At 33.1% G+C, this 18,290-nt stretch overlaps 2 protein-coding genes across 2 annotated transcripts; both read left to right on the top strand.

Moving 5' to 3' along the window:
- Window positions 1–268: 268 nt before the first annotated feature.
- LOC106707949 (protein phosphatase 1A) lies at window positions 269–10,760 on the top strand. Its single transcript, XM_014499400.2, has 4 exons — window positions 269–1,471; window positions 3,326–3,443; window positions 10,176–10,302; window positions 10,484–10,760. The coding sequence occupies exons 1-4, from the start codon at window positions 659–661 to the stop codon at window positions 10,590–10,592; spliced, it is 1,167 nt and encodes a 388-aa protein (XP_014354886.2). The 5' UTR covers window positions 269–658; the 3' UTR covers window positions 10,593–10,760.
- Window positions 10,761–14,387: 3,627 nt separating this feature from the next.
- LOC106707940 lies at window positions 14,388–17,799 on the top strand. Its single transcript, XM_045681919.1, has 9 exons — window positions 14,388–15,010; window positions 15,119–15,307; window positions 15,508–15,701; window positions 16,127–16,260; window positions 16,327–16,454; window positions 16,566–16,806; window positions 16,996–17,131; window positions 17,400–17,484; window positions 17,638–17,799. Exons 1-9 carry the CDS (start codon window positions 14,453–14,455, stop codon window positions 17,785–17,787), a joined length of 1,815 nt encoding a protein of 604 aa, XP_045537875.1. The 5' UTR covers window positions 14,388–14,452; the 3' UTR covers window positions 17,788–17,799.
- Window positions 17,800–18,290: the final 491 nt, after the last annotated feature.

Genomic DNA, 18,290 nt, shown 5'->3' on the forward strand with positions numbered 1-18,290 from the left:
GACATCATGAAATAGTGGCTACTAAAAATTGTTTCACCAATTTTCAGATAAAAATATGCTTAAAAAGTTAAAAAACTAACAGTTTTTAACAAAGAAATAGAATAATGTACCTTATACCATGTTGAATGATTCAACTCGTGTTTTTTGAATAAGATTTCGGTCCTAAAATTATTAATTTCGTTTTATTGCTGTACTTGGGATGGTAATTTCAGAATAAATAAACATATGTTGATGTGATCTTAAAAAATCCAAGACATAATAAAAATGTAATTTTCACGGTAACGGTTAATCTCAAAGTTTCCTGAAAATCGTCAAAAAAGTAAATCATAGACAAATACTATTTATGTCCGCCATTCATTCTTTTGAGTTGCTTTTTCGTTTTACGATTCCGTAGAGAGCACGATTTGTCATCGAGATCTACGCAACACCATTGCTTAGAATTAATTACGTAGAAGCAAAGAAAACAAGCGAGCTTTCGCATCCACGTATCACCAAGACCAACAAAGTTTAGTGAAATATTCTCTTCTGACACTAGATCATATCTTTCTACCAGTGATGCTTCTCCTTGCCTTATACGTTGTTGGATGCGACGTTAACTCGAGTGCCTGATGGTGTGGGAATTATGTGCGATTAAAGGAACAACAAAGACGGACTCAGAATGGGAGCCTTTTTGAACAAACCCGAGACTAAGAAATACAACGAGAGCGGAGAAGGTAACGGTCTACGATATGGCGTGGCGTCAATGCAGGGTTGGCGCGTGGAGATGGAAGATGCCCATCATGCTCAGCTCACTTTAAACGGCACGCTGTCCGATTGGTCTTATTTTGCGGTATTCGACGGACATGCAGGAGCGCGGGTATCGGCGCATTGCGCGGACAATCTATTAGAATGTATCTTACAAACGGACGAGTTTCGGCGGGAGGAAATAGCCGAGGCTATAAGAGCTGGGTTCCTGGACCTAGATAAAAAGATGCGTGAGCTGCCGGAGCTGTCTAACGGCGGGGAGAAGTCGGGTTCCACGGCGGTGTGCGCTTTCGTTTCACCCAAGCAGATATACATAGCGAACTGCGGTGACTCTCGCGCAGTGCTAGCTCGGAATGGAGCACCGATATTCGCAACTCGCGATCACAAGCCAGAGTTGCCGTCAGAAAAGTCGCGTATAGTGCAAGCCGGTGGGTCTGTTATGATACAGCGCGTCAATGGAAGTTTAGCGGTGTCTCGAGCACTGGGAGACTACGAGTACAAGAAGGTGCTAAACCGCGGTCCGTGCGAGCAGCTCGTGTCACCGGAGCCCGAGGTGTCAGTGCATGAGCGGTCGGAGTCTGAGGATGAGTTCCTGGTGCTGGCTTGCGATGGGGTGTGGGATGTGATGACCAACGAGGCACTCTGTGCGTATGTCCACTCTCTGCTGCAGCTGACAGATGACCTTGTCGCTATTACCAACCAAGTCATAGATACTTGTCTCTACAAGGTAATTGATTTTTATTTTAGATTACTATGAAAACAGAATCGGAAATAAAGATGACTCAGAGCAAAAAAAAAATTATTATTGATTGAAGTACATTATTTATTAATTGGCTCATATCATATCCATAACTGTAAAGTAAAATGTATTTTCACTCATATGAACAAATTTTACAAAGATATTGAAAGGTCTGTAAATGTAAAGTCTGTGTCTGTAAAGATTGTATACTTTTTGCTGATGACACTACATTAATAATAAAATGTGAAAACCAAGCACACTTAGAAAAAGAAATTACTAGTACTTTAGATAAGGCTATTAACTGGTTAGAACAAAATAATCTTAAAATAAATATGAATAAAACTAATATTATACAATTTCAAACACTGCAATCACACACAACCGAATTAAACATTCACTACAAAAATAATCAACTTTCAAGTGTTAGCGATTGTGTATTTTTGGGTATAACCGTGGACAAACATTGCAGTTGGAAACCACATATAGAGAAAATTGTCAATAAAACAGATCGATTTGTCTATCTACTAAAGAGGATAAAGCAAATAGTTAACATAAACACTGCACTGATAGCCTACCACGCTTACATATCATCTATTCTGAGATACGGAATAATAATATGGGGTAATTCAGTAGAGGCAGATAAAGTTTTCAAAGCTCAGAAAAAATGTATCAGAGCAATATGTGGTACTCACTTCTTAGATAGTTGCAAACCACTTTTTAAACGACATAAAATCTTACCGTTGCCCTGCCTATACATCTTAGAAATATGTATCTTTGTGAAAAAACACCCTCAATTTTTTGAAACATTTAGCGATAGTACATATAGCCGATGTAGACATAAAAATAGACTGCGTTTACCTCAGATAAAGCTAAAATTATTTAAGGAAAATGTTTATTGTATGTGTATCATGATATTTAATAATTTACCTTCAAATATTGTACAATTGCCTTTTACACGGTTTAAAAATCAATTATTTAATTTGCTGTTGGATAAATGCTATTATAGTGTTGAACACTTCCTAGCTGACAATTTACAAAATGTTGACCTAATAATAAATAAATAATTAATGACTAAAATAATCCTACTAATATGATTTTATATAATAAGGTTAAATTTGCATTCAATATAATATTTGCATGCCATACGTGGCAGAATATGTTTGTTCGTCTAATCATGTAACACCATTTGTACCATATTCTGGCAAATAAATTGATTATTATTATTATTATTATGAGAAATTGCAAAGTTCACTACACAAGCAAATATTGTCAACTGTTTTATATAAAAAGTTTATTAAGGTATATTATGCAGTCATCCCATTCTTTAGTTTTTTTTATATTTCGGGCCTATATGCTAGTAACAGTTTTTACATACATTCGAATGAGTAAAAATTTAGATAATCTTAGTAATTCAACTGTCATGCCATGATTTTGCTTATGTATTATTCATTTATAAATATTAGATAAGTCATCAGGACTTGGCAGCCATTTTCAATAAATATTTGAAGAAGCTGTGCTGTGAAATATATTTGTATTGAATGGGAAATATACAAATAACTTAGTTTTGTTCAGTAATTTAGTTTGCAATTAGGATGCACTAATTTGTTGGCGTTGTATAACTGAAATTAAACTTTTAATAAATTAACAAATAAATGAAAATTACTGAAAATAAAAAAAGCCACCTTAAAATAAAATGACATCTACCACATCTTAGTCTGTAAATGGCAACTTGTTTAAATTTTTGACCATCAAAGCCAATTTTTTTTTTAATGATAATCTTATGATATAGTTTTCTAAGATGTACAAGTTATAATATAACTACAACTTGTATAAAATTTCCAGGGGAGCAAAGACAACATGAGCATTGTTCTTGTGGTGTTCCCTGCGGCTCCGAAACCGAGCCTGGAGGCGCAGCGTGCGGATCGCGAACTGGACGAGACGCTCCGGCAGCGGCTGACAGGTTGCTATTACTCACTACTGCATGCCTGCTCACACAAGCACAGATACACGGATAGGCAGGATGAAGGCACTGATAGTACTCGGACTTCCAATGATGCTAGGGGATAATTAGTTGGGTTGTGGTCAGCCCTTAGTGTCACTACCCATTGACAAGTCTCACATCTTAATTAATTTATATCTACAATGCCAGTGATTTATTTGGCAAGATTTTTTTTTCTATGAAAAAATTTGACCATATAATTTGATTGCAGTGTCACTTATTAATACATGTTGCTATGTCTTTCATTCTTGTTGACAAACCAGAGACAACAATATTTATAAGTAGTTATGTTGGCAGTTGAAATATACGGGTAGAGGTACAGTGTTGACCTGTCACTATGTTGTCACACCTTGGTACATAACACTTCAGCCTTTCAAAAATTATGATGATTCTGGTCTCTATAACCTCATCTATACTAATATAAAGAGTTGTTTGCTTGCATTGAATAGGCTTAGAAACTACGTAAGCAATTTGAAAATGATTTTCACTATTGAGGAACCACACTATTCTCAGATGACATAGGCTATATTTATTATTAGATCTTGTTGCGGACAAAGTCCAAGGCAACTGCTAGTTTTAGGTATAAATACTATTAACAAATATTATTTATGTAGCAGTTTCTTTTTTGTTGCTCTTAGTTTCCACTATTGTTAAGAAAGTATTCAGAAAGAAATGAGAACCTATGGTTACATTGGGTAACTATTCTCAGTGAAATTAGAGTGTTTAATAACAGGGTGGATTGTTCAAGTTATATAATATACTATATATTTTGTATAATGTAAATAGATCTCACATCAAATATATTTTATAGTCAATAGGAAGTCTAATAAAGATTATGAGATTAATTAAATTTCAAAAATTTAATCAACTTCAGGGAAATTTATACTGAATAAGTAGCATAGGGGACATATTTGAACTCTTTGTTTAAGCATAATAACTTTTTGAATCTCAAACTATGAAGGTTGAGTACAAAGACATATAAATATATAAAATTGCAAAGATATAATAAAGATCACTATGAATTCTGTTAAAAATGATATAGTTTTTTTTTTATTATTTATTTTTACTTATATAGTACCTATATATCATTATATAGGAACTATGTAGAAATGAAATTATTTTATTTAATAGACTATGTACAAATTTCATTTTAATCTTCTATCTAATCTATGAATAATTTTTTAACTAGTAAGTACAAATATGTGATACATTTATCATAAATTCTAAGTTCAAAGCAATATTTTACTCTAAAATACTTTAATAATTATACTAAAAGTTATTTATTAGTAGTCTATTTATGTACACTTATGTACACAATTTATAAAGGGTAATTAAATTAAATATTAGTAAATAGGTAACATATTAGGCTTGGATATTTTCTGAGCTAGATTTTTTTATGAGGCCGTTATTTTAGACCAGTTAAAAGTATGTTATACATATTTTCTCAATAAATATTTTCAATATTATTAGAAGTTAATTGGGCACACTTTTCAGAGTTTTAGAAAAATTTAGTTCTTAACAAATGCTATTAGATGTATATTCCCACAGCATTAGGGTATTAGTCTAGAAAAATCCATGCCAGCCATATTAGAATGTAATTATCCAAACTAGCTACGCTTTTTTAGGTTTGCTTTGTTCACACTGAAAAAATGATTTTTAAGATTTAAAGATAAAACATTGAATAAATCTTCTTCCATTCAGCCTCGTTACGCCCACTGCTGGGCATAGGCCTCCCCCAAAGATCGCGTGGCGATTATGGCAAATCCCCCCCTTTCTGATGGCCAAATCTTCTTACATATGTCTATTTGTATGTTATATCGATGACAAAAGATTTTTCTCTCAGACATTCAAATTTATACATTCTAAGGCATAATTTTCAGTATATATATGAGTTTGCGATGTTTTCAATCCAAAGTCAGTAGTCACTTGACTTTTAAATTTAGTTGGTTTCTCATGCAGTTGATATACCTATTAGTGATCCTGCGTTTTGAAATTGAATTTTTTAATGTTTATTCTGTACCTAAATAATGGTACTGCAAAATGTTTAAATGGGGTATTAGATTAATGTAAAGACATACAAGTTTTTCTCTTGATAATTATAATAATATTTATTTCATGTAACATTAGGTAGATACACATATTGGAAAAAATATTACACACACACAAGAGAACTAAGATTCAAGACAGTCTGTCTGACGTTTGCACGCACCCAGTGTCGTACTATCGGGCAGCCAGGCTTGTCGCTAAGGCCTCTTAGTATGGTGTTGGAGCTGTCCCTCACTCTGCGTAAAAGCGAAGCTATCCGTTTGCACAGTACGGCGTTAAAGTCGTCAGTGTGCACTTGCGCAAACATTTCGGATGCGCTAATATCTATTTTCTAGTTTATAACATTTTCTAACTTAATTAACTTGCGGAAGTTAGTTTATTACATAATAAGATGTATAAAATCTTTACTAGCCAAATTTATAAGTAATTTTTCCCTTAAAGACTTATTATGTGCCTCTTAAGAATAAGATCCTTAAAAAATCTAACTAAGTATCAATGTAGGTTAATTTTAGGGTGAATACTTAAATAAAAAAATTGTGTCAAATGAAATTACTAGTACATTTCTATTAAAAACTTTATGCTTGATTCTGAATGCATTGTTATTTATGTATTCTACATAGATGCAAATTTAGGTAAAAAAACAATAATAATTAAATTTCTGTATGAAACTAAAAATCACGAAAATATCAATTTTAATGATAGAAGATATGGTTCTTCAATTTGACCTTTATGTTATAGTCAAGGTTACCTTATGAGTTATAAAAATGAGGAAACTAACCTTTATATGGTTAAATTGCATGTCTTCTAACGCTCTACTTAAATGAAATCCCTTTGTAGTTATGTCACATTTGCTATTTTTATATATGACTGTACAGTCAGCTGCATTATATACATTTACAGAACTTTACACTTTGATAGGTCTATGGTAGTAAAAATAATTTTGCACGTATTCGTCAATAACATGTATCCATGTTCGGAACATGATGGATACGTGGATACATATTTTTTATTAAGAGTATACAAGTTTCTGAAGCTTTGTAAATCCTACTTCATACTAATATTAATAAATGTGAATGTTTAGATGGATGGATGTATGTTTGTTTGAAAATATCTCCAGAACGACTGTGTGCATCTTGATGAAATTTAACATAGAGGTAGAGTCTGGAAAAACACATAGGCTACTCATTAAGTTTTTTTTAATTCAGCGCGGACGGAGTCCCGGGCGACAGTTAGTGTATACATATTGATGCAGTTGACTGTACTGCAAATATTTTAAGTGAAATTTTAATTCATCTTAATTTTTGCAACATTATACTCTTTGAAATTTGACCTTTTCTTAAATATATTAAATTTTTAGTGTATATTATGGTTCAAATTTATTTAAAAAGATGACCATATTATATTTCCATGAATAAATGACGTTTTTTCAACATATTTATTAGTGTTAGGAATAGTTAACCTGTTAAATACTTGATCTTTGTATTTTTTACTCGTTTTATTGTAACATATTTACTAAATATTCCGATAAAGGCAACCTGTATGAATAACATTGTAAATTTTCCAATTGTATTTATAGCTTTTTTGGCTTTGTTAGCGAAAATCTTTTGATGTAATTTTTGCATACTTTAGTATAACTAAGAAATAGCGTCAAGCGATTTTCGCCTTTATATATAGTACGTGAATGTTCAATTTAGTTCTAACCAATGTGATACATTGTGACCCCTCCATTGAACTATTTAGTCCTTTTCCCTTTGAGCCATAAAGTTTTAAGATTTTAATATTGTTATCTCGTATATTTTTTATTAAATATTGTTTTAAAAAGCAACAACATGTTTCATTGCTTTAGTCCTGGCCCTGAGTTTTTTGACAGTAGTTTTTTTTTTAATTTTGAAAGCGAGGGTTAAAGCAATGAACGTGTAGTCGTTATGCCAACGCGATGCGTGTGTCGCGATCTCGTTCGTCAAACGGCATTTATATATAGAGAAGCCCTATTACGTATGGCGTTCTAGTAAATCTTTCATTTTACGCTTCTTATCGATCCTATTTGTTCTATGCTCGTGTACAAATTGCAGGTAAACGCGTTACGTAATCAAATTTAGAAAGAGATTTTTTAAAAATACGTAATTAGGCAAGTGATTGTTTACCATTTAAAAGTACAATTCGTTTCGGCCATTTATAGTTCGTTATGACTTTTTTATTATATTTTTAGTACGATAAAGGTGTGAAAAAATCTAGTCTAAAATTAGTCATAGAGTAGGTGGTTGCAGTTGTTAGCGATGTAGGGTAGGTACGGAGTAGGTCAACGTGATTTATAAGCGCCCTTCACCTAGCCTGTGGAATCCAATTAGGAGCGATGCAGGGATCTATTACGAACTCACTTTAGATGTAATGAAATATTATAAACTGGATGCCATTGGGGCGCAGTTTCATTAGTTCCCGGGGAGTCCCCGAATACGGTAAAACGACTAATGAAAATGGTCGGTCGATGTAAAGCAAGCGGCGTGCGGGGACTCAGTTGACGAGTACAATGCGTGGTACAGTAAAGTAAGGACTATCGCCAAATGTTTGTGGGCGCTAACGACTAATAAAAACGGTTCCTTGAGGTTCACGTGAGCGCTATGGTATTCGTGAACAAGAAATCTCTCACACCACGTATACGAACGAGTAATTGAAAGCTAGCTAGTAGTTTGCGTGTACTTAATTAATTTATATAACGTTAATAAAAATAAAATCTTAAATCTATGTTTTAAAATTTTAACTGCAATGTATAACAATAACCAAACACCGAGTTCAAATAGCTCAAGGTTGAAAGGACGAGCTGAGGTAAACCGCTGCTATGTTAGTACGTAAGATTTCTTGTGTGACTTGCGTGCGCGACTGTACTCTTGCGGTTAATATAAAACTTCGATTCTAAAGATAAGTTATGATGCAGTTATCGAATATAAATAGGTGACGAATGTGTGATTATTAGCATTTTTATTGATACGTCCTTTAATGTCTTTGGAGACATAGAAGATCGAACGAGGAAAAAAAAATGTTTTACTACGTTTTGTCTAAACTGGTTGATGTACGAGTAGTTGTTCGTGACTTTGTTCGCAATTAAAAATATGTAATAATGAAAAAAGCTTATGTCACATGGGGATTGTGTAGCTACTCAACAGTGAAAGAATTTTTCAAATCGGTTCCATACTTTCGGAGCCTATTCAATACAAATTATCAAATCTTTCCTTACACCCATGCAATATTGATATTGAACTTGTTTTTTTTAATATTTAACGCTCTACATAATGATATTGTACTTAAAAACGTGCTGTATTTCCAAACATTAGATATATTGTCTAATTTACTGGTGAAAATTTAACTTAGCCAGATCAGGAAAATAAGTTGAAATCACGTAACCGTGACAACACACGTCGCACTGTTTCTTAGTAATTAGTTATAAATATATGTTTTTTTTTTACTTATACTATTTGTATATAAACTGATTAATATAGTATTTTAGCATTAAACAGTTCGTTAAACTTCGCTAATCTTAAGTAGGTTTCCATTGACGAATGCAAGTATACAGAAGACTCTAACACTTACTATCATAAAATTGAGATGGCTATATGTTTTAGGTTACCAATGGTACAGTGGAAACCTACAGTTAGCGTTTAATTGCATTCTGATGACGAATACGGATGACGAGATAGATCTTTGCAACATCATCTTGATAATTCCGTAACATCTGTGTTATATTTTATTCACTTATTTCCCATGAGGATGTTATTGTGCAAAAAATATTAGTATACTAGCTTTGACCCGCGACTCCGTCCGCGCGGAATAAAAAAAATGCAAACAAGATAAAAAAGTTCCTATGTCCGTCTCCTAGTTCTAAGCTACCTCCCCATCAATTTTCAGCTAAATCAGTTCGACCATCGTGAGTTATAAATAGTGTAACTAACACGACTTTCTTTTATATATATAAGAAGATGATATTTGTCTTTTCACCACAATTTTTTTAATAGTTTTTCGATTTTATTGATTGTCACTAATTAAAAATCGATGGTTAATTATCCTATAAAAATACTCAAAACTGGTTGTTTCTTGATGTCTAAGAGATTAAGAAAACTTCTGTTTCCAGTATAAGTATTAATTATTATCAATGGAAAGTACCGGCTGTTCAGTCGTCATTCAACAAACAAATGCAGACCAATTTCGCACTGTTATAATTAAAAAGCAAATTATTGTCAGTCAATTAACGTATAATTACTTTCGTTATAACTTCTTATATGAATACAATTGATTTTCTGATGATTGTTCATCAAGTTTCTTTGATATTATTTTACTCTATGTGTCCCTGAATTACCTATAATTCAGGCACCAGGCACGTGCAGTTGGATAACATGTATTTTATTACGCATAGAACAAGCAAACGTTAAAGTCTTTTAAAAAAAACCTACTCTTTACTGTCTATTATTATGTAGTATTACATTTATACTAATCAAATTGTATCTAAATTGGTGCAAAGCAAATTATTAAGGCTATTTCGTTCTATCCCAATAAGAAAAGACGTTATGACTACGTTTCATGTGTATGTGCCTTAATGCTAACATATTATATACCCTATTGTAATACTAATTGGATACATTTTCCCTTGTTCCCCAGCACTGATCGAGCGCAATGCCAACCGCGAGGACCGCGACGACATGACGTGCCACTTCTCGTCCGTGCTGAAGCAGCTGGTGGAGGAGGACATCCCCGGTCTGCCCCCTGGTGGTGGTCTCGCTGCCAAGTCAGTACACACATTTTTTTCAAATAAAAAAACAGCTTGAGCTATAAGATATCTTCTATTCTTGCTCTGAAAGAAACAAACCAGGGTGCTCTTCTTATTTTATATTCCAGTAATCTCTTATGTTCTCCTTCCTAGGGTCTGTACAGCGGCAGGTTATTTTAAAGCTATCCATTGTCCACAGGCAAGCGCTCCTGGACAAGATCTACAGGGAGTATTATCCGGAACACGCGGATAGCTCTGACACTTTCGACTGCCAGACAGAGCTGGCGGACGCTTTCGGCGCCAACTGAACGCCCCACCCGTGTCGCCCCCCACTAGTGCCTCACCCAACTCTAGAGTGCAGCTCAGCACTAGTGTAGCCTCACTATTGGTGCCCCGATCAACATTAGTGCACGTTCCGCCACTAGGGCCACGCCCACTAGTAGTGGAGCCACTATTCACTTTCACAACACTAGTATACTGTTGCAGCTGTAAGAGATGTATGAGCCATCTCCCAGCGCACCTGCAACTAGTGTTGTCACATCGATACGTTATCGATACTTGTGTGAACATACAACTACTTGTGGTGTCTAACGCCAAATATCTTGAGGGTACTTTGTCATCCCAAGCTCCTGTTATTTCAATACAAATTGTGCTCCAAAGTGAATTAATAATTTCATTCAGTCGTTGTTAGACATTTATATGGTGGTAAAACTTAATTGAATAAGGGCTCTCTATAAAATGTATTAACTGCATTAGAGAGAATAAATGTAATATTTGTGTACTAGTGGGGGTGCGTTACATTTAGTTGAAAGTGAATGAAGAATTAAATGGAATTCCAATTACCTGTTCTGTCAACTATTTCTGATTGTATATATATACTAAATATACGGGATTCTGTTTCTTTCTCAGTTGAAACGAATAGATGTGTGAACATTGTTGTGACAGGAGGGAACTGAAAGGTTAAAATTGTCTCTGGTCTTGTTACATGCATATATGATAAAATTTCTCAATTGTTATCAATTTAGTCATTTATTTAATAAAAAGTTTGTCACTTTATTATTTATTCAATATAAGAATGTCGCTGTAGTTGTTTATTCTAAGATTTAAAAGTCCTCTCCTGTCGTAACGATGTGTTCTTTTTAAGCATATCTTAATTTCACTTCGACTATGTCGATTGTCGTTGGTTTTGATCCCAAGGTTTGTACAAAAAGTAATGAAAAAACTACGTGTCACAGCCTGTTTATAGAAATGTTGTCTATGGTAGGTGAATGTTAACTATGGCGGCAATCCATAGACGAAGTCGCAACTCACAGCCGTCAGACAAGTGTAAGTTTGTAATACTCCACCCGCTGCCTTGTATTTTGTTTTACCTTAAGTTTTTTTGTGTACGTCCATTTTGTTTTGTCGACGGCCATTCCAGTGCAGCGATGGCAGCCATAGACACACATTGCGTGGCACAAATATCGATTTTCGCCAATCGTATACCAAATTGAGTTTATAGTTTAATGATAAATGTCTACCAGCGCACGGATTTCCTTTTAATTTGGTCGCCTTATATGTCATTGAGTAGATTAGTTTTTTTCTGTTGTTTTCTGTTACGACTTCATTCGTAAATGTCATAATATTAGATGTGTAATATAGATTCGAGTAAAATATATATTGAAAAACAAACATAATTGTCTTAACATGATTTATTGTAACCCTTTGTGTTGTCTATGCCCGCCGATCTGTGGACGATACTTCGGACTGGGCGGTATGCTTTAGTGTTATTTTTTTTTACAAAAGTTATTACAGATAACGAAGGCACATGTTTAGCCAGGCCAGTCGCAATTTAGATTAATTTGCTTTTTTTCACGCTAAATATTCAATATCATTGATGTGCTTTTTAACGTAATATTTAAAAAGTAATCTGGTCCCATTTGAGTAAATTTAATCTAGTGAAAAATTTCAATTCGTTTAAGTTTCTTTTTATTTTATTAAACATGGCGTCTACAAGTCCCTATTTTTGCTGTACAAATGTCAAAAAAATAAGTCAAAAAGTATTTGTAATGGCAATGTTCGAAGTCTATGCTTTTGTAATGAAAGTATAACTTTAACGAAACTATGTTATTCATAGTGAGGATACGTTGCTAAAGTTGAAAGGAATAAAAAAACATTCGGCAAATTTGACAGCTGTCATATTTTTCCCGCCATGTCTTTATCGAAGTTTACGGAACTAACTGTACATAATAGTTTTACAAATTGGCCGCATATTCACAAGTCCAAATTTTGATAGTATATACGTCATAAAATTGATTAAAAAGATTGCTTAAAACTAATTGGGAATTAGAAAAAATAGAAAGGTGTTTGTTAAAAAGTTTTTGGGATTTTTTAAGTTTTATCGCACTTGAATGTTTTGATTTGGGTTTGTCGTAAATTTTAATTTTCAAAGACGTGCTTCAAAATTGCTTGGTACTTAGAAAAATAACCTTAGATATTTATCCACTCTTGAAATTGTGTTTACGTGTCCTTTACTATTTTTTGATTTTAGTAGTTTTAGGATTGATTACCTTGTTTCGTATCTGTTACCGAATTTAAAAAAAAATGAGCGCGGTATAACAGATTAAAATTCGACTGTCGTGTTATAGACGTCATTACAATATCTGTTACGGTTAGCGGGAAATGTATCTTTCTATAACTTCGTGTACATACATGGAAATACTTTGTACCTGGTTGAATGGATCATAAAAGATTTACTTGAAATATTCTTTTAAATTAAAGATAATATATTACCTAAATATGTCATATGTGTGCTTTAATGCATCCAGTCTAGCATATCCATTCTCTAATTTCAGTCATGAGAATTATTAATAGTGATTTAGCTAACAATAAACCCTTAAATGTATGTTTCTTTCTTTTTGTATAAAATATTCCGATTTAATTTTCATAGATTTTTTATTTTTGGCAACATAATATCTTTGTCGTTTAATATTTTTAGTTTTTCTCATTTTTTCTATAAAGTTTTGTTGTTTTTTTAATTACACAATTATATAACAGAGACGGTTTTAAATGTTGATTTGTAACTGAATCTTTACGAAAAAAAAATAGAGTAGGTTAACTTGTCTGTTTGTTTTTTTTTTTTTTACTTTAGATAATTTCGCTTTCAGAACGTGTTACTATTGTGTCTCTTTATATCTAGACGACGCTTGAACAAGAAATAAATACCTGTACGTACCTTTAAAATATTATTTTTATTTTATTTCTGTAAATTTATTTCCTGGCAACACGACTAATAATCTTAATAATTTATTAAATACGTTATAAAACAAAGGGACAACATAAATATTAATGTCACATATATCAATAATGGCAACATTTATGCTTTACCTGGCAACCTTAACATCAAAATTATTTTAACAGAGAAATGCTTAAAGTTCATACTAACACTAATTTCACTGTATCAACAAAACATGTTATTTAATAATTCTTGAGTTTGTTATTTTTATATATATAACATAATAATAATCTTGATTATTTTATTAATAATATATAGTAGTTTAGTGGAAACTTAAATTCAGCAAAGATATCTTGTTTTACGCTGCGTTATTATTATTTTTTGCTTTAATAAGTGGATAATAAAATAGTTATAAAGTTTATTCTGTGTATAAAAATTCATCTGTGTACTATAGCAAATTGCATTATTGTGTAATTTATGTAACATCAAAATTAGAACTACATATTAAACTTTAAAAAATACAGAGCTATTTCCAATTTTAGGTTGGTGGTGAATTAGTGAATAGATTAAAGATTAAAAAAAATAAATATTTATAATATCATTGGTGTTTGGAACTATTGACAATTTATTTTACTTTTGGTCCTTTGAGTCGGATATGCATTAAGGAGTGGCTATTACCTACTAGAAGCGTGTACGAAAATCGTTAACTACAACATCAGCGTTATAAAATTGCTGCTAAAAGTCTCTTTGAGTAGATTGAGTAGAGTGTGGTAGTCAGTGAGTAATTAATAAATGTTGATTAAAACATTATTGCTTTAACGTTTTAGACGATTGTTTTTGTATTTTGGTCGTTAAAAATAAATTTGACACATTTCATGACACGTGACATTTGCTAGAACAATTTACACAACACGTATGGAATATATAAAAGTACTATAAAAATCAAAATAAAACATGAATTGCTACAAGGATTACACACAAAAAGCGAGAAAATTAAGCTTGCACGAATCACATATTATATTATGTGGCGATATCACACCTAAACTAAACCATTACATACAAATATTGGATGATTTGAAAATCAATGAAGGATCATATCAGGAATACTATGGTGAAGTGAAGAAGATCGTAAATAGCTTCATCATTCACTGGACCGAGGTGATGAATAAGGCGATCAAGGAAGCAGACAAGGTGACAAAATTAGTGAACAGGCAAGAACTTCTTGATTCCGTACAAAAAACTATTGAAATGCAAAACATTAAACAGATGTTCTTTGAGAAATCCTTTCTTCCTGTCACTTGTCCGGAGGAAAAGGTCGCCTACGATGAAATTCTGATGCTTTACGACAATAACATAGAGGGACTTAAGAATTTGGAATGTGTTATAAATCAGATGCGGGACCACAAATCAGTGGAGGAATTCTCGAAGGATCACTTTTCTAAATCGTTGCGTTCCAAGAATGATATATTTCGTTTTACTCACACTTATATTGCAATGATTTTAGTAAAGAACGTAAGTACTAAAGTTACTAGTGAAAGGAACACTTTGATTGGGTATATAATTTTGTACAATTATTATATTATATGTAATGGGTTCAATATTTATTTTTGTTATCTTTAGATTAACAAAATTCGAATAAGTTTGGAGGAAATCGAGCACCGTGTTCGAAACAATCTTCATCAGTTGGAGGAGAAACGCGGTGAAGAACTGAACTGTCTTCTCAATCAGCTCTACAATAAGAACAAAGAACAACTCGCTGTATCCAGGAAACCATGGCGGGACTCTTCACAAATTGCCGAAGTAAGAATTGTAAGCAACTAACGAATTTTGTGACAGTTTAATAAACCTGCATTAATCGTAATTTGTTTCACATTCTCCAGTAATAACAAAAGATTCTGTACTATGTGTCTTGCTCCACTTACTTGTTTTAGAGAGTTAACGCATACGATGTTTTTCTCATAACATATCTTAAATTATAATTGTTAACAACGTTCAACTAACAAATGCAGGTTGAAAAATGTTTGGACAAGTTGAAGTGCAGAATTGAATGCCACAAAGAAGGAGTACTGGCTCGAGTTAAAGAAGAGGCCGATTATTGGAATGAAAAGCTCAAAGAGTTCAATCAGATCGATAAAACAATCAACGATCTTAACGAGATAGAACAGAAAGTTCGAGAACAACAACAAACTTATCTCAGTTTGCGGTAAATGTATAGAACTTTCTTTAAACGTAAAATTTCACTGTCGTAACACATGTATGCATTTTTTTCAAAGAGTACGAGACGGCCGACATTATGTTTTTAACAAATTTGTCATTGGAAGACCACGATAATATTAAATCCGTTTATGATGTGACTAGCTGTCGACCGCGACTCTGTCCGCGCGGAATGAAAAAACTTAATAACTAACCTCTGTGGTCTTCCAAACTACTATAACATCTGTGCCAAATTTAACAAGATCCGTTGAGCCGTTCCGGAGATACCTTCAAACAAACAACCATACACCTAACCTAACCTAAACATTCGCATTTATATCATTTGTAAGATTTATGATCAAATAGTTTTTTATATTAACTATAAAAAAAAAATTACACTTCAATGACCAATTTTTTTTCGATATACGTGACAAGGGAAACTGAGATACCGCCAACAAAACGCAGATGTTGGGAGCACATGGAAAAAATGTTCAATACAAAATTGGAACATTTGGAAGAGAGGAAGAAAGAAGCTGGAAGGGCATTGCTTAGTTTCTTTAGTGTTAGAGGTAAGTATACAAAAGTTTGAACACCTCTTTTCTCTTAATTCTATGCTAACAAATAGTATGTCCTAGGTCCAGATCATATTTTCTACACAGACAGCATCGGTCGTTACTACGTGGACGAGTACGGCCACAAGGTTTATTGTTACGACTACGGACTTAACATGTACCACGTCGATTGTAAGGGAAAATTCTTCGAGGTGATTATGAAATATCAAATATCACGAATAAGCACCATATGGTCAACTTGACCATTTGTTATTAATACTCCTATATTACGCCCTATTACATTGACTTTATTTGATTCCCAGGCACATGACACAGAAGCTTATTATTATGACATCAACGGTCGATATGTCATTGACGAGAACGGTGATAAAACGTACAAGATAGCCCCATGCACCAGTTCGTATCGCATAGTGGACGATCTCCTTACAAAGTGTACGGTTGACTGCGGTCATTCGGAGCGACAGAATAAGTCCTGCAAAATGGATATACGGCATTGCGGCGACGACATCCAAGTGCCTAACACTAAAATGCAGACTATAAAAGGTTAAAAAATTTGAAATATAAGACAGTAAACTAGAATCTATTGCACTGACAGATGATAGCTTAACACTTACTCCAAGACTTACTTAGGGTACATAAAGAAAAGAAATAAAAGGTCAAATCTAAGCGTAGGAGAAGTTCTGATTGAGTTAATACATGGGACGATACCCTAATGATAATTTTTTTTTGTAGGAACGCTTAGTAAGGAGACGGCGCTATATTTATGGGACAGTTTTGGTCATATACTCCCGGAGGTGCTTTACCAGGTGGCCATGGAGCAACCCAAGAACCCTATACATTGTCTCGCTCATAAACTCATCCGTTTCAAGTATAACGATCAATAACTCGACATTAATATTAGTATTTTAAACATTTTGCCAAAAAACATTTCTGTTACCAAAGATGAGAACCTGTTCACCTATAAGATATAATAAATTAAAGGGAATCTTACTCTTAATGTCTTTGAGCTTATATTTGATATTTAAATAAAAACATGTAATGATTTCTGCTTTTCAGGTAGTAAACTCGTACTAAAATAGGTTAGCAATGGGAGCAAAATTCCGATATTGTTATTTAATACCTTTAAAAATTTACAGGTACAGTAGAACTTTAACGGAAATGGAACAAAAACGAGCAGAAGCCGCGAAGTATCGGGAAGCTATATACCAAGAACGTAAAGATGTTAGTATTAAAAATTCATTAACTTTTATCTTATTCGCTGAACGAAACTTAAAGTTAGGAACGTGGTGCGTACGTGTACATTATGAACGTATAAATGAACTTCTTTTACAAATGTCGTTCTATTCTAAAAATTGTGCTTGATTTATTTTACAGAAAGCAGTAGCAGCATCTAAAGAATGGAAATCTAAGCAAGTGAAACGCCGAAAGCCAGAAGAGTCTGATGACGCTGAAGTTCAGGCCGCTTATGGAGCTCATGTAGCGTGTCAGGAGTTTATTAATTTCTTGCCGAACTTTTATGGATGAGGAGACGTTTTACTGGCCTAATTATTCAAATAAACGTATTTAAATTAAGCGGTATTTGTTTAAAGTATATTCCTTTAAAATAAAATGTATCAATAAAAAATTATTTACCAATCATGAAATTTAAGCGCAGCAAGATATGAAATAGCAGAAAAGCATTCGATAAAATTTCTACCTATCCCTCTTGAGTTCGGACGTCATATAAAAATTTGACAGAAGCATAGGTAGTATAATTGCTCTGTGGAGGGGCGTAGCACTTTTTTTTCCTGTGCAGTATTTTGAAAATGTTGCCAACAATTTGATTTTCACGTATTTAGCGGTAAAACGTCGTGGAAATGGATGACCTTCCAGAGCTTATTTCTAGTATTAAAGTTAAAATTTAAATACAGTTTTTGAGAAATAGCGAGGGTCCATGATTTTTTCTCAAACATAAAAAAGTTGATTTTTTATGTTTTTTCCTCTTAACGATTATTCAAATTTGTTTTGTTTTGCTATTTCGGTAATGT

Source organism: Papilio machaon, chromosome 17 (assembly GCF_912999745.1).
Source record: "Papilio machaon chromosome 17, ilPapMach1.1, whole genome shotgun sequence".
NCBI classification, from domain to species: Eukaryota; Metazoa; Arthropoda; class Insecta; order Lepidoptera; family Papilionidae; genus Papilio; species Papilio machaon.

Coding starts and splice junctions, on each gene's coding strand:
- LOC106707949 (XM_014499400.2), top strand. CDS start 659: ATGGGAGCCTTTTTGAACAAACCCGAGACTAAGAAATACAACGAGAGC. Junction 3,444..10,175: donor GCTCCGGCAGCGGCTGACAG/GTTGCTATTACT, acceptor CTTGTTCCCCAG/CACTGATCGAGCGCAATGCC. Junction 10,303..10,483: donor GGTGGTGGTCTCGCTGCCAA/GTCAGTACACAC, acceptor CATTGTCCACAG/GCAAGCGCTCCTGGACAAGA.
- LOC106707940 (XM_045681919.1), top strand. CDS start 14,453: ATGAATTGCTACAAGGATTACACACAAAAAGCGAGAAAATTAAGCTTG. Junction 17,132..17,399: donor CATAAACTCATCCGTTTCAA/GTATAACGATCA, acceptor AAAAATTTACAG/GTACAGTAGAACTTTAACGG. Junction 17,485..17,637: donor TATACCAAGAACGTAAAGAT/GTTAGTATTAAA, acceptor TTTATTTTACAG/AAAGCAGTAGCAGCATCTAA.